Source organism: Oncorhynchus gorbuscha, linkage group LG08 (genome assembly GCF_021184085.1).
Source record: "Oncorhynchus gorbuscha isolate QuinsamMale2020 ecotype Even-year linkage group LG08, OgorEven_v1.0, whole genome shotgun sequence".
Lineage (NCBI taxonomy): Eukaryota > Metazoa > Chordata > Actinopteri > Salmoniformes > Salmonidae > Oncorhynchus > Oncorhynchus gorbuscha.
Window position 1 is genome coordinate 76,440,159 of NC_060180.1, and position 17,500 is coordinate 76,457,658.

At 47.3% G+C, this 17,500-nt stretch overlaps 1 protein-coding gene across 1 annotated transcript in view; it reads right to left on the reverse strand.

The window, feature by feature from the left end:
• The window catches only part of LOC124040701 (piezo-type mechanosensitive ion channel component 2-like), a 202,099-nt gene that overhangs the window by 97,542 nt on the left and 87,057 nt on the right, over nucleotides 1-17,500 (reverse strand). The window contains exons 24-25 of the mRNA XM_046357776.1: nucleotides 14,880-14,981; nucleotides 8,336-8,501 (exon numbers count right to left, since the gene is read on the reverse strand). Of these exons, the coding sequence (XP_046213732.1) occupies nucleotides 8,336-8,501; nucleotides 14,880-14,981 (268 nt within the window). The remainder of the gene's footprint in view (nucleotides 1-8,335; nucleotides 8,502-14,879; nucleotides 14,982-17,500) is intronic.

Sequence of the window (17,500 nt, forward strand, 5' to 3'; positions counted from 1 at the left end):
GCGGTGACATCACCCATTACAACCAGCATGTCCAGAGATACAACCTCTCTCATCATCACCCAGTGCCTGGGCTTACCTCCGCTGTACCCGCACCCCACCATACCCCTGTCTGCGCATTATGCCCTGAATATATTCTACCATGCCCAGAAACCTGCTCCTCTTATCCTCTGCCCCCAACGCTCTAGGCGACCAGTTTTGATAGCCTTTAGCCGTACCCTCATACTACTCCTTCTCTGTTCCGCGGGTGATGTGGAGGTAAACCCAGGCCCCGCATGTCCCGAGGTACCCTCATTTGTTGACTTCTGTGATCGAAAAAGTCTTGGTTTTATGCATGTCAACATCAGAAGCCTCCTCCCTAAGTTTGTTTTACTCACTGCTTTAGCACACTCTGCTAACCCTGATGTCCTTGCCGTGTCTGAATCCTGGCTCAGGAAGGCCACCAAAAATTCAGAGATTTCCATACCCAACTATAACATCTTCCGTCAAGATAGAACTGCCAAAGGGGGCGGAGTCGCAGTCTACTGCAGAGATAGCCTGCAAAGTAATGTCATACTTTCCAGGTTCATACCCAAACAGTTTGAACTACTAATTTTGAAAATTACTCTCTCCAGAAACAAGTCTCTCACTGTTGCCGCCTGCTACCGACCCCCCTCAGCTCCCAGCTGTGCCCTGCACACCATTTGTGAACTGATCACCCCCCATCTAGCTTCAGAGTTCGTTCTGTTAGGTGACCTAAACTGGGATATGCTTAACACCCCGGCAGTCCTACAATCTAAGCTAGATGCCCTCAATCTCACTCAAATCATCAAGGAACCCACCAGGTACAACCCTAACTCTGTAAACAAGGGCACCCTCATAGACATCATCCTGACCAACTGGCCCTCCAAATATACCTCTGCTGTCTTCAACCAGGATCTCAGCGATCACTGCCTCATCGCCTGTATCCGCCACGGAGCCGCAGTCAAACGACCACCCCTCATCACTGTCAAACGCTCCCTAAAACACTTCTGTGAACAGGCCTTTCTAATCGACCTGGCCCGGGTATCCTGGAAGGACATTGACCTCATCCCGTCAGTTGAGGATGCATGGTCATTCTTTAAAAGTAACTTCCTCACCATTCTAGATAAGCATGCTCCGTTCAAAAAATGCAGAACCAAGAACAGATACAGCCCTTGGTTCACTCCAGACCTGACTGCCCTCGACCAGCACAAAAACATCCTGTGGCGGACTGCAATAGCATCGAATAGCCCCGTGATATGCAACTGTTCAGGGAAGTCAGGAACCAATACACACAGTCAGTCAGGAAAGCTAAGGCCAGCTTCTTCAGGCAGAAGTTTGCATCCTGTAGCTCCAACTCCAAAAGTTCTGGGACACTGTGAAGTCCATGGAGAACAAGAGCACCTCCTCCCAGCTGCCCACTGCACTGAGGCTAGGAAACACGGTCTCCACCGATAAATCCATGATTATCGAAAACTTCAATAAGCACTTCTCAACGGCTGGCCATGCCTTCCGCCTGGCTACTCCAACCTCGACCAACAGCTCCGCCCCCCCCGTAGCTCCTCACCCAAGCCTCTCCAGGTTCTCCTTTACCCAAATCCAGATAGCAGATGTTCTGAAAGAGCTGCAAAACCTGGACCCGTACAAATCAGCTGGGCTTGACAATCTGGACCCGCTATTTCTGAAACTATCTGCCGCCATTGTCGCAACCCCTATTTACCAGCCTGTTCAACCTCTCTTTCATATCGTCTGAGATCCCCAAGGATTGGAAAGCTGCCGCAGTCATCCCCCTCTTCAAAGGGGGAGACACCCTGGACCCAAACTGTTACAGACCTATATCCATCCTGCCCTGCCTATCTAAGGTCTTCGAAAGCCAAGTCAACAAACAGGTCACTGACCATCTCGAATCCCACCGTACCTTCTCCGCTGTGCAATCTGGTTTCCGAGCCGGTCACGGGTGCACCTCAGCCACACTCAAGGTACTAAACGATATCATAACCGCCATCGATAAAAGACAGTACTGTGCAGCCGTCTTCATCGACCTCGCCAAGGCTTTCGACTCTGTCAATCACCATATTCTTATCGGCAGACTCAACAGCCTCGGTTTTTCGGATGACTGCCTTGCCTGGTTCACCAATTACTTTGCAGACAGAGTTCAGTGTGTCAAATCGGAGGGCATGCTGTCCGGTCCTCTGGCAGTCTCTATGGGGGTGCCACAGGGTTCAATTCTCGGGCCGACTCTTTTCTCTGTGTATATCAATGATGTTGCTCTTGCTGCGGGCGATTCCCTGATCCACCTCTACGCAGACGACACCATTCTATATACTTTCGGCCCGTCATTGGACACTGTGCTATCTAACCTCCAAACGAGCTTCAATGCCATACAGCACTCCTTCCGTGGCCTCCAACTGCTCTTAAACGCGAGTAAAACCAAATGCATGCTTTTCAACCGATCGCTGCCTGCACCCGCATGCCCGACTAGCATCACCACCCTGGATGGTTCCGACCTTGAATATGTGGACATCTATAAGTACCTAGGTGTCTGGCTAGACTGCAAACTCTCCTTCCAGACCCACATCAAACATCTCCAATCGAAAATCAAATCAAGAGTCGGCTTTCTATTCCGCAACAAAGCCTCCTTCACTCACGCTGCCAAGCTTACCCTAGTAAAACTGACTATCCTACCGATCCTCGACTTCGGCGATGTCATCTACAAAATGGCTTCCAACACTCTACTCAGCAAACTGGATGCAGTCTATCACAGTGCCATCCGTTTTGTCACTAAAGCACCTTATACCACCCACCACTGCGACTTGTATGCTCTAGTCGGCTGGCCCTCACTACATATTCGTCGCCAGACCCACTGGCTCCAGGTCATCTACAAGTCCATGCTAGGTAAAGCTCCGCCTTATCTCAGTTCACTGGTCACGATGGCAACACCCATCCGTAGCACGCGCTCCAGCAGGTGTATCTCACTGATCATCCCTAAAGCCAACACATCATTTGGCCGCCTTTCGTTCCAGTACTCTGCTGCCTGTGACTGGAACGAATTGTAAAATCGCTGAAGTTGGAGACTTTTATCTCCCTCACCAACTTCAAACATCAGCTATCCGAGCAGCTAACCGATCGCTGCAGCTGTACATAGTCTATAGGAAAATAGCCCACCCATTTTCACCTACCTCATTCCCATACTGTTTTTTATACTGTTTTTATTTATTTATTTTTCTGCTCTTTTGCACACCAATATCTCTACCTGTACATGACCATCTGATCATTTATCACTCCAGTGTTAATCTGCAAAACTGTATTATTCGCCTACCTCCTCATGCCTTTTGCACACATTGTATATAGACTGCCCATTTTTTTCTACTGTGTTATTGACTTGTTAATTGTTTATTCCATGTGTAACTCTGTGTTGTCTGTTCACACTGCTATGCTTTATCTTGGCCAGGTCGCAGTTGCAAATGAGAACTTGTTCTCAACTAGCCTACCTGGTTAAATAAAGGTGAAATAAAAAAATAAAATAAAAATATCCCCAACACTTCACAAGGGAGCAACAGACCATCAGACACCCAGCCCAGACCAGCGAGACACTCTCCCAGACCTGACCCCCCCCCCCCGGACCTACACATAGAGGACCCACGCGAGAGGACCTACATCCAACACCACCAGCCTCATCCACACATAAACCCCAAACAATCAATACCCCCCAAACCAACCACGCCCATTCCCCATTTAGGCCCCCTCAGATCAGACCTATGCCCCTCCTGCTGATCCCATGCCCCCCACTCCCGCAAAGAGGGCCTCAACATGAAAGTCACACATACGCCCAGACAGTGAGTAGGCAAACAGACCCAACCCCCACCCTTACACTAGCCCAAGCCAATGGCATGTACCAGATACTCAGCAGGCTCTGCTCACACTTATTGATCTGAGGCCAAACCACACAACCAACAACATTGGACACTTTATGGAACACAAAGCCTACCTGAACAGAGCAATACTCAACCATGAGGCATCAAAGCCAAAGGAACTGAATAATATTAAGAAATTCATAGATGGAAGGAAATGAGTGTGGAAATCTAACAAAAAAACAATTAGGCAACAACCAATTGAATCCCTTTTAGACTATTTCCTGGGTAAAACGTTCCACTGCAATAGTGAAGGTGTAAACTTGGCAGTAGGAAATCTTAACAGTATATTTGACCTCTCAGTTTCCCTATCAAATCTAAAAATCTCAAATGGAAAACCGAAGAAAATGAACAACAATGACAAATGACGCACCGACGCATGCGTCACCTGAGTGGGTTGATTCACTGTTGTGGTCATCCTGTCTGGGTTGGCACCCCCCCCCCCCCTTGGGTTGTGCCGTGGCGGAGATCTTTGTGGGCTATACTCAGCCTTGTCTCAGGATGGTAAGTTGGTGGTTGAAGATATCCCTCTAGTGGTGTGGGGGCTGTGCTTTGGCAAAGTGGGTGGGGTTATATCCTTCCTGTTTGGCCCTGTCCGGGGGTGTCCTCGGATGGGGCCACAGTGTCTCCTGTCCCCTCCTGTCTCAGCCTCCAGTATTTATGCTGCAGTAGTTTGTGTCGGGGGGCTAGGGTCAGTTTGTTATATCTGGAGTACTTCTCCTGTCCTATTCGGTGTCCTGTGTGAATCTAAGTGTGCGTTCTCTAATTCTCTCCTTCTTTCTTTCTCTCTCTCTCTCGGAGGACCTGAGCCCTAGGACCATGCCCCAGGACTACCTGACATGATGACTCCTTGCTGTCCCCAGTCCACCTGGCCATGCTGCTGCTCCAGTTTCACTGACCTGAGCCCTAGGACCATGCCCCAGGACTACCTGACATGATGACTCCTTGCTGTCCCCAGTCCACCTGGCCATGCTGCTGCTCCAGGTTCAACTGTTCTGCCTTACTATTATTCGACCATGCTGGTCATTTATGAACATTTGAACATCTTGGCCATGTTCTGTTATAATCTCCACCGGCACAGCCAGAAGAGGACGGGCCACCCCACATATGCTCTCTCTAATTCTCTCTTTCTTTCTCTCTCTCGGAGGACCTGAGCCCTAGGACCGTGCCCCAGGACTACCTGACATGATGACTCCTTGCTGTCCCCGGTCCACCTGACTGTGCTGCTGCTGTTTCAACTGTTCTGCCTTGTTAATTATTCGACCATGCTGGTCATTTATGAACATTTGAACATCTTGGCTATGTTCTGTTATAATCTCCACCCGGCATCTCCACCCAGCACAGCCAGAAGAGGACTGGCCACCCCACATAGCCTGGTTCCTCTCTAGGTTTCTTCCTAGGTGCTTCTACACCTGCATTGCTTGCTGTTTGGGGTTTTAGGCTGGGTTTCTGTACAGCACTTTGAGATAATAATAATAATAATAATATATGCCATTTAGCAGACGCTTTTATCCAAAGCGACTTACAGTCATGTGTGCATACATTCTACGTATGGGTGGTCCCGGGGATCGAACCCACTACCTTGGTGTTACAAGCGCCATGCTCTACCAACTGAGCTACAGAAGGACCATATCAGCTGATGTACGAAGGGCTATATAAATAAATTTGATTTGATTTGATTTGATTTGAAATGGTTTGATGAAGAATGCAAAAATCTAGATAGAAATTGAGAAACCTGTCCAACCAAAAACATAGAGACCCAGAAATCCTGAGCCTACACCTTTACTATGGTGAATCACTAAAACAATACGGAAATACACTACGGAAAGAGAAGGATCAGCATGTCAGAAATCAGCTCAATGTAATTGAAGAATCCATAGACTCTAACCACTTCTGGGAACATTAGAAAACACTAACACAAAGAGTTATCTATCCAAAACGGAGAGGTATGATAAACCATGTCTCCAGTCTTTTTGGCTCTTTAACAAAGAACAAACTGCAAACACATATACATGATCAAATACAAATCTGAGAATCAACTATTAAAGATGACCAGAACCCACTGGAATCTCCAATTACATTGAATGAACTACAGGCCAAAATACAACCCCTCCAACCCAAAAATGCCTGTGGTAATTGATGGTACCCACAATGAAATGATCACATATACAGACAACAATTTCCAATTGGCTATGCTAAAAGTCTTTAACCTCATCCTTAAACTCTTCCCCAATATTTAAAATGAAGGACCAGTAGTGTAAAATACTTAAGTAAAAATACTTTAAATTACTACTTAACTTGTTTTTTGTGGTATCTGTACATTACTATTTTTATATTTTACAACTTTTACTTTTACTTCGCTTACATTCCTAAAGAAAATAATGTACTTTTTACTCCATACATTTTCCCTGACATCCCAAAAGTACATTTTGAATGCTTAGCAGGACATGGTCCAATTCACACACTTATCAAGAGAACATCCCTGGTCATCTCTACTGCCACTGATCTGGAGGACTCACTAAACAGAGAACATCCCTGGTCATCCCTACTGCCTCTGATCTGGAGGACTCACTAAACAGAGAACATCCCTGGTCATCCCTACTGCCTCTGATCTGGAGGACTCACTAAACAGAGAACATCCCTGGTCATCTCTACTGCCTCTGATCTGGTGGAATCACTAAACAGAGAACATCCCTGGTCATCCCTACTGCCTCTGATCTGGAGGACTCACTAAACAGAGAACATCCCTGGTCATCTCTACTGCCTCTGATCTGGAGGACTCACTAAACAGAGAACATCCCTGGTCATCCCTACTGCCTCTGATCTGGAGGACTCACTAAACAGAGAACATCCCTGGTCATCCCTACTGCCTCTGATCTGGAGGACTCACTAAACAGAGAACATCCCTGGTCATCCCTACTGCCTCTGATCTAGAGGACTCACTAAACAGAGAACATCCCTGGTCATCCCTACTGCCTCTGATCTGGAGGACTCACTAAACAGAGAACATCCCTGGTCATCCCTACTGCCTCTGATCTGTTGGACTCACTAAACAGAGAACATCCCTGGTCATCCCTACTGCCTCTGATCTGGAGGACTCACTAAACAGAGAACATCCCTGGTCATCTCTACTGCCTCCGATCTGGCGGGCTCACTAAACACACATGCTTCGTTTGTAAATTAGTGTTGAACTGTGACCCTGGCTATCCAGAGTAAACTCCCATATCTACTGGGTGAAATAACACATTGTACCATCACAGCAGCAAGATTGATGACCTGTTGCCACAAGAAAAGGGCAACCAGTGAAGAACAAACACCATTGTAAATACAACCCATATTTATGTTAATTTATTTTCCCTTTTGTACTTTAACCATTTGCACATCGTTACGACACCGTATAAAGACATAGTATGACATTTGAAATGTCTTTATTCTTTTGGAACTTCTGTGAGTGTAATGTATACTGTTCATTTGATATTGTTTATTTCACTTTTGTTTATTATCTATTGGCACGCTTCCCATGCCAATAAAGCCCCTTAAATTGAATTGAACATTGAATTGATAGAGAGAGGAGGAGGTCTGGGCCAGAGTGGCAGACTCTGATTGGACAGAATGTCTTACAGATGATGGCTCTCTCTCTCTACCTCTATATCAGGAATCTGATATGTGGAAAAACCAGAGGTGCCGGGGAACAAGGGCTGATGGCTGAGCGGGCCCTGGTCAACAGTAGTACACTATAGGGAATAGGGTGCCATTTGGGATGCAGCCCAGAGCATGGTTTGGGATGCAGCCCGGAGCATGGTTTGGGATGCAGGCTAGAGCATGGTTTGGGATGCAGGCTAGAGCATGGTTTGGGACGCAGACTAAAACATGGTTTGGGATGCAGGCTAGAGCATGGTTTGGGATGCAGGCTAGAGCATGGTTTGGGATGCAGGCTAGAGCATGGTTTGGGATGCAGCCCAGAGCACGGTTTGGGATGCAGGCTAGAGCATGGTTTGGGATGCAGGCTAGAGCACGGTTTGGGATGCAGCCCAGAGCATGGTTTGGGACACAGACTAAAGCACGGTTTGGGATGCAGGCTAGAGCACGGTTTGGGATGCAGCCCAGAGCACGGTTTGGGAGGGTAGGAAGTGTGCTAGTGCTCTGTCCTTCACTACTGCTGTTGATGGACACAGAGTGCCATAATGAAACAGCTCTCCACTCTGAGTATCAAAACACTGTAATGGTAGAACAGGACACAATCAATGGCTATCCTCTTGTCCTGTCTCTCCCTGTCCTCCCATCAGATCTGCCTTCCTCGCTTGCTGCCTAGCGCAATCAAGGTGAGAGCCTCTGGTTGGTACTTCACTGGGCTGCACCTCTGTAACATACAGTAACATACATGCTCATGTGCATCAATCTCCATGGTATAATGGTATAGTCACTACCTGGAATGTATAAAGTCGGGGACAGGGTTGTGGACGCTGAAAGAGGCTGCGTCTAGGTCTCTTGAGATCTCCACGTTATCTCCGGCCATGAGACGGACAGCTGCCTTGTTTTCCTCTTCAAATATACTCTTCTGGAGTGAGGCGCAGAGGAGGAGCATGAAGTCATCTATAGAGGAGAGGAGCGGAGAGGAGAGTCAAGGGGAGGATTTATATTAGCTTCATAGCAATTTAATAGCTAACCAAAATGTAGATAGAGACTGAGGCAATATAACCCATTCTATCCAACCCTGTCCATTCTATCCAACCCTGTCCATAACGATCCCATTCTATCCAACCCTGTCCATTCTATCCAACCCTGTCCATTCTATCCAACCCTGTCCATACCGATCCCATTCTATCCAACCCTGTCCATACCGATCCCATTCTATCCAACCCTGTCCATCCCGATCCCATTCTATCCAACCCTGTCCATCCCGATCCCATTCTATCCAACCCTTTCCATACCGATCCCATTCTATACAACCCTGTCCATACAGATCCCATTCTATCCAACCCTGTCCATACCGATCCCATTCTATCCAACCCTGTCCATACAGATCCCATTCTATCCAACCCTGTCCATACCGATCCCATTCTATCCAACCCTGTCCATTCTATCCAACCCTGTCCATACTGATCCCATTTTATTCAACCCTGTCCATACCGATCCCATTCTATCCAACCCTGTCCATACAGATCCCATTCTATCCAACTCTGTCCATACGGATCCCATTCTATCCAACCCTGTCCATACCGATCCCATTCTATCCAACCCTGTCCATTCTATCCCATTCTATCCAACCCTGTCCATACCAATCCCATTCTATCCAACCCTGTCCATACCGATCACATTCTATCCAACCCTGTCCATACCGATCCCATTCTATCCAACCCTGTCCATATCGATCCCATTTTATCCAACCCTGTCCATACCGATCCCATTCTATCCCATTCTATCCAACCCTGTCCATACCGATCTCATTCTATCCAACCCTGTCCATACCGATCCCATTCTATCCAACCCTGTCCATCCCGATCCCTTTCTATCCAACCCTGTCCATACCGATCCCATTCTATCCAACCCTGTCCATACCGATCCCATTCTATCCAACCCTGTCCATTCTATCCAACCCTGTCCATTCTATCCCATTCTATCCAACCCTGTCCATACCGATCCCATTCTATCCAACCCTGTCCATACCAATCCCATTCTATCCAACCCTGTCCATTCTATCCAACCCTGTCCATACCGATCCCATTCTATCCAACCCTGTCCATTCTATCCAACCCTGTCCATACCGATCCCATTCTATCCAACCCTGTCCATACAGATCCCATTCTATCCAACCCTGTCCATACCGATCCCATTCTATCCAACCCTGTCCATTCTATCCAACCCTGTCCATTCTATCCTATTCTATCCAACCTTGTCCATACCGATCCCATTCTATCCAACCCTGTCCATACCGATCCCATTCTATCCAACCCTGTCCATACTGATCCCATTCTATCCAACCCTGTCCATACCGATCCCATTCTATCCAACCCTGTCCATACCGATCCCATTCTATCCAACCCTGTCCATCCCGATCCCATTCTATCCAACCCTGTCCATTCTATCCCATTCTATCCAACCCTGTCCATTCTATCCCATTCTATCCAACCCTGTCCATACCGAACCCATTCTATCCAACCCTGTCCATCCCGATCCCAGTCTATCCAACCCTGTCCATCCCGATCCCATTCTATCCAACCCTGTCCATACAGATCCCATTCTATCCAACCCTGTCCATACAGATCCCATTCTATCCAACCCTGTCCATACCGATCCCATTCTATCCAACCCTGTCCATTCTATCCAACCCTGTCTATTCTATCCAACCTTGTCCATACCGATCCCATTCTATCCAACCCTGTCCATACCGATCCCATTCTATCAAACCCTGTCCATACCGATCCCATTCTATCCAACCCTGTCAATTCTATCCCATTCTATCCAACCCTGTCCATACCGATCCCATTCTATCCAACCCTGTCCATACCGATCCCATTCTATCCAACCCTGTACATTCTATCCAACCCTGTCCATCCTGATCCCATTCTATCCAACCCTGTCCATACCGATCCCATTCTATCAAATGTCCATACTGATTCCATTCTATCCAACCCTGTCAATTCTATCCCATTCTATCCAACCCTGTCCATACCGATCCCATTCTATCCAACCCTGTCCATACCGATCCCATTCTATCCAACCCTGTCCAATCCCATTCTTTCCAACCCTGTCCATCCCGATCCCATTCTATCCAACCCTGTCCATCCCGATCCCATTCTATCCAACCCTGTCCATCCCGATCCCATTCTATCCAACCCTGTCCATACCGATCCCATTCTATACAACCCTGTCCATACAGATCCCATTCTATCCAACCCTGTCCATACCGATCCCATTCTATCCAACCCTGTCCATACAGATCCCATTCTATCCAACCCTGTCCATACCGATCCCATTCTATCCAACCCTGTCCATTCTATCCAACCCTGTCCATACTGATCCCATTTTATTCAACCCTGTCCATACCGATCCCATTCTATCCAACCCTGTCCATACAGATCCCATTCTATCCAACCTGTCCATACGGATCCCATTCTATCCAACCTTGTCCATACCGATCCCATTCTATCCAACCCTGTCCATTCTATCCCATTCTATCCAACCCTGTCCATACCAATCCCATTCTATCCAACCCTGTCCATACCGATCACATTCTATCCAACCCTGTCCATACCGATCCCATTCTATCCAACCCTGTCCATATCGATCCCATTTTATCCAACCCTGTCCATACCGATCCCATTCTATCCCATTCTATCCAACCCTGTCCATACCGATCTCATTCTATCCAACCCTGTCCATACCGATCCCATTCTATCCAACCCTGTCCATCCCGATCCCTTTCTATCCAACCCTGTCCATACCGATCCCATTCTATCCAACCCTGTCCATACCGATCCCATTCTATCCAACCCTGTCCATTCTATCCAACCCTGTCCATTCTATCCCATTCTATCCAACCCTGTCCATACCGATCCCATTCTATCCAACCCTGTCCATACCAATCCCATTCTATCCAACCCTGTCCATTCTATCCAACCCTGTCCCATCCCATTCTATCCAACCCTGTCCATTCTATCCAACCCTGTCCATACCGATCCCATTCTATCCAACCCTGTCCATACAGATCCCATTCTATCCAACCCTGTCCATACCGATCCCATTCTATCCAACCCTGTCCATTCTATCCAACCCTGTCCATTCTATCCTATTCTATCCAACCTTGTCCATACCGATCCCATTCTATCCAACCCTGTCCATACCCATCCAACCCTGTCCATACTGATCCCATTCTATCCAACCCTGTCCATACCGATCCCATTCATCCAACCCTGTCCATACCGATCCCATTCTATCCAACCCTGTCCATCCCGATCCCATTCTATCCAACCCTGTCCATTCTATCCCATTCTATCCAACCCTGTCCATTCTATCCCATTCTATCCAACCCTGTCCATACCGAACCCATTCTATCCAACCCTGTCCATACCAATCCCATTCTATCCAACCCTGTCCATATACCAACCCTGTCCATACCGATCCCATTCTATCCAACCCTGTCCATACCAATCCCATTCTATCCAACCCTGTCCATTCTATCCCATTCTACCCAACCCTGTCCATACCAATCCCATTCTATCCAACCCTGTCCATACCAATCCCATTCTATCCAACCCTGTCCATTCAATCCCATTCTATCCAACCCTGTCCATCCCGATCCCAGTCTATCCAACCCTGTCCATCCCGATCCCATTCTATCCAACCCTGTCCATACAGATCCCATTCTATCCAACCCTGTCCATACAGATCCCATTCTATCCAACCCTGTCCATACCGATCCCATTCTATCCAACCCTGTCCATTCTATCCAACCCTGTCCATTCTATCCTATTCTATCCAATTCTGTCCATACCGATCCCATTCTATCCAACCCTGTCCATACCGATCCCATTCTATCCAACCCTGTACATTCTATCCAACCCTGTCCATCCTGATCCCATTCTATCCAACCCTGTCCATACCGATCCCATTCTATCAAACCCTGTCCATACCGATCCCATTCTATCCAACCCTGTCAATTCTATCCCATTCTATCCAACCCTGTCCATACCGATCCCATTCTATCCAACCCTGTCCATACCGATCCCATTCTATCCAACCCTGTCCATCCCGATCCCATTCTTTCCAACCCTGTCCATCCCGATCCCATTCTATCCAACCCTGTCCATCCCGATCCCATTCTATCCAACCCTGTCCATCCCGATCCCATTCTATCCAACCCTGTCCATACCGATCCCATTCTATACAACCCTGTCCATACAGATCCCATTCTATCCAACCCTGTCCATACCGATCCCATTCTATCCAACCCTGTCCATACAGATCCCATTCTATCCAACCCTGTCCATACCGATCCCATTCTATCCAACCCTGTCCATTCTATCCAACCCTGTCCATACTGATCCCATTTTATTCAACCCTGTCCATACCGATCCCATTCTATCCAACCCTGTCCATACAGATCCCATTCTATCCAACTCTGTCCATACGGATCCCATTCTATCCAACCTTGTCCATACCGATCCCATTCTATCCAACCCTGTCCATTCTATCCCATTCTATCCAACCCTGTCCATACCAATCCCATTCTATCCAACCCTGTCCATACCGATCACATTCTATCCAACCCTGTCCATACCGATCCCATTCTATCCAACCCTGTCCATATCGATCCCATTTTATCCAACCCTGTCCATACCGATCCCATTCTATCCCATTCTATCCAACCCTGTCCATACCGATCTCATTCTATCCAACCCTGTCCATACCGATCCCATTCTATCCAACCCTGTCCATCCCGATCCCTTTCTATCCAACCCTGTCCATACCGATCCCATTCTATCCAACCCTGTCCATACCGATCCCATTCTATCCAACCCTGTCCATTCTATCCAACCCTGTCCATTCTATCCCATTCTATCCAACCCTGTCCATACCGATCCCATTCTATCCAACCCTGTCCATACCAATCCCATTCTATCCAACCCTGTCCATTCTATCCAACCCTGTCCATACCGATCCCATTCTATCCAACCCTGTCCATTCTATCCAACCCTGTCCATACCGATCCCATTCTATCCAACCCTGTCCATACAGATCCCATTCTATCCAACCCTGTCCATACCGATCCCATTCTATCCAACCCTGTCCATTCTATCCAACCCTGTCCATTCTATCCTATTCTATCCAACCTTGTCCATACCGATCCCATTCTATCCAACCCTGTCCATACCGATCCCATTCTATCCAACCCTGTCCATACTGATCCCATTCTATCCAACCCTGTCCATACCGATCCCATTCTATCCAACCCTGTCCATACCGATCCCATTCTATCCAACCCTGTCCATCCCGATCCCATTCTATCCAACCCTGTCCATTCTATCCCATTCTATCCAACCCTGTCCATTCTATCCCATTCTATCCAACCCTGTCCATACCGAACCCATTCTATCCAACCCTGTCCATACCAATCCCATTCTATCCAACCCTGTCCATACCATACCATTCTTTCCAACCCTGTCCATACCGATCCCATTCTATCCAACCCTGTCCATACCAATCCCATTCTATCCAACCCTGTCCATTCTATCCCATTCTACCCAACCCTGTCCATACCAATCCCATTCTATCCAACCCTGTCCATACCAATCCCATTCTATCCAACCCTGTCCATTCAATCCCATTCTATCCAACCCTGTCCATCCCGATCCCAGTCTATCCAACCCTGTCCATCCCGATCCCATTCTATCCAACCCTGTCCATACAGATCCCATTCTATCCAACCCTGTCCATACAGATCCCATTCTATCCAACCCTGTCCATACCGATCCCATTCTATCCAACCCTGTCCATTCTATCCAACCCTGTCCATTCTATCCTATTCTATCCAACCTTGTCCATACCGATCCCATTCTATCCAACCCTGTCCATACCGATCCCATTCTATCCATTTACATTTACATTTAAGTCATTTAGCAGACGCTCTTATCCAGAGCGACTTACCCAACCCTGTCCATACCGATCCCATTCTATCCAACCCTGTCCATACCGATCCCATTCTATCCAACCCTGTCCATACCGATCCCATTCTATCCAACCCTGTCCATACCGATCCCATTCTATCCAACCCTGTCCATACCGATCCCATTCTATCCAACCCTGTCCATACCGATCCCATTCTATCCAACCCTGTCCATACCGATCCCATTCTATCCAACCCTGTCCATCCCGATCCCATTCTATCCAACCCTGTCCATACCGATCCCATTCTTTCCAACCCTGTCCATACCGATCCCTAATACACCGACAGAGCAATATGATACGTACAGACGAGAAAGATTGGGTTGGGGTTGGTGTGGAAGTCCGGTAAATAAAGCCACTTGATGACGTTGGAGTCCATTGCAGAGTTTGGGAACCTCCATGGGTATTCTGAAGGGATAGAGAGCAACAACAACAACAACAATGGCCAAATCATCACAACACAGAAAATCCCCTACATTTCATAATGAAGCTCAATTTCAACAAGCACGTAATACATAATAATGATATTAATTATAAGAAGAAGAATATTAACTGTTTGTATATACAAGTAACAAAGTGCTTCACATCATTGGGGCGACAGGGTAGCCTAGTGGTTAGAGTGTAGAGGCGGCAGAGTAGCCTAGTGGTTAGAGTGGAGAGGCGGCAGGGTAGCCTAGTGGTTAGAGTGGAGAGGCGGCAGGGTAGCCTAGTGGTTAGAGTGGAGAGGCGGCAGGGTAGCCTAGTGGTTAGAGTGGAGAGGAGGCAGGGTAGCCTAGTGGTTAGAGTGTAGAGGTGGCAGGGTAGCCTAGTGGTTAGAGTGTAGAGGCGGCAGGGTAGCCTAGTGGTTAGAGTGGAGAGGCGGCAGGATGGCCTAGTGGTTAGAGTGTAGAGGCGGCAGGGTAGCCTAGTGGTTAGAGTGTAGAGGTGGCAGGGTAGCCTAGTGGTTAGAGTGTAGAGGTGGCAGGGTAGCCTAGTGGTTAGAGTGTAGAGGTGGCAGGGTAGCCTAGTGGTTAGAGTGTAGAGGTGGCAGGGTAGCCTAGTGGTTAGAGTGGAGAGGCGGCAGGGTAGCCTAGTGGTTAGAGTGTAGAGGCGGCAGGGTAGCCTAGTGGTTAGAGTGTAGAGGCGGCAGGGTAGCCTAGTGGTTAAAGTGTAGAGGCGGCAGGGTAGCCTAGTGGTTAGAGCGTAGAGGCGGCAGGGTAGCCTAGTGGTTAGAGCGTTGGACTAGTAACCGGAAGTTTGCAAGTTCAAACCCCCGTGCTGACAAGGTACAAATCTGTCGTCCTGCCATTGTTCCTTGGCCGTTATTGAAAATAAGAATGTGTTCTTAACTGACTTGCCTGATTAAATAAAGGTAAAATAAATAAATGTAATAATAAAACAACTACTAACCAAGAATCAAAGACAGCTGGAAGGAGAATATATATTTTTTATCATACATTAAGCGCCTCTTTATTAAAGTGTGTCTTCAGCAGGGATTTAAAAAGAGGCACTGAATCTGATTGGCAGACCATTCCACAGTCTAGGACCCTAATGGCCAATTCCCTCCTTTAGTTTTCAACCTTGACTTTGGAACGGACAACAGTACCCTGCGAGAGGATCCAGAGCATCGTGGCTCGTAGTAGAGATAAAAGATCTGAGATATAGGATGGGGCAGAATCAAACGTGATTCATAACATTTTAAAAACTAAAAGTGACTGTCATTCTAGAATATAATAATAATTATTTATCCAGACGCTTTTAAGCGACTTACAGTCATGTGTGCATACATTCTACGTATGGGTGGTCCCGGGGATCGAACCCACTACCCTGGCATTACAAGTGCCATGCTCTACCAACTGAGCTACAGAAGGACCACGTATGTTTACATTTCCTGGTTCCTGTTAAAAGCCGAGCTGCAGCGTCCGTTTGAACTGACTGTAGGCGATGGAGTGATTTCTGACTCTGATTTCTGACGATACAAAGAGGTACAGTCATCTAGACGTGAGGAAATAAAAGCCTGTATAACTTTCTCCAGATCAGTGACTGGAATAAAAGACTTGACTTCTGCTGTATTTCTTGGATGATAAAAGCAGGACTGGACAACCTTCTTTACATGCAGCTCCAGGTTTAGGTCAGGGTCAAAGAAGACGCCAAGGTTTCTGGACTTTACATTGTTTGGAAAGTTCTAAGGTTATCTACAATCTGACTCCCTTCAAGGTGGGGACCAAATACAACAACCTCGGATTTCTTATCATTGAGCTGGAGAAAACTGTCAGACATCTAACATTTGATGTCAGCAAGACACTAGTGAAAGGTAGCTACGCTAGCTTGGTCACTGGTGAAGGGTAGCTACGCTAGCTTGGTCACTGGTGAAGGGTAGCTACGCTAGCTTGGTCACTGGTGAACGGTAGCTATGCTAGCTTGGTCACTGGTGAATGGTAGCCACGCTAGCTTGGTCACTGGTGAATGGTAGCCACGCTAGCTTGGTCACTGGTGAATGGTAGCCACGCTAGCTTGGTCACTGGTGAATGGTAGCTACGCTAGCTTGGTCACTGGTGAAAGGTACTTCCGCATAGCAGTGAAACTGAATGTTATAAATGACAGATTATGGTCAAACATTTTGAGAATAACACAAATATTAATTTTCACAAAGTCTGCTGTCTCAGTTTGTATGATGGCAATTTGCATATACTCCAGAAGGTTATTAAGAGTGATCAGATTAATTGAAATTCATTGCAAAGTCCCTCTTTGCCATGCAAATGAACTGAATCCCCAAAAAACATTTCCACTGCATTTCAGCACTGCCACAAAAGGACCAGCTGACATCATGTCAGGGATTCTTTCGTTAACACAGGTGTGAGTGTTGACGAGGACAAGGCTGGAGATCACTCTGTCATGCTGATTGAGTTCGAATAACAGACTGGAAGCTTCAAAAGGAGGGTGGTGCT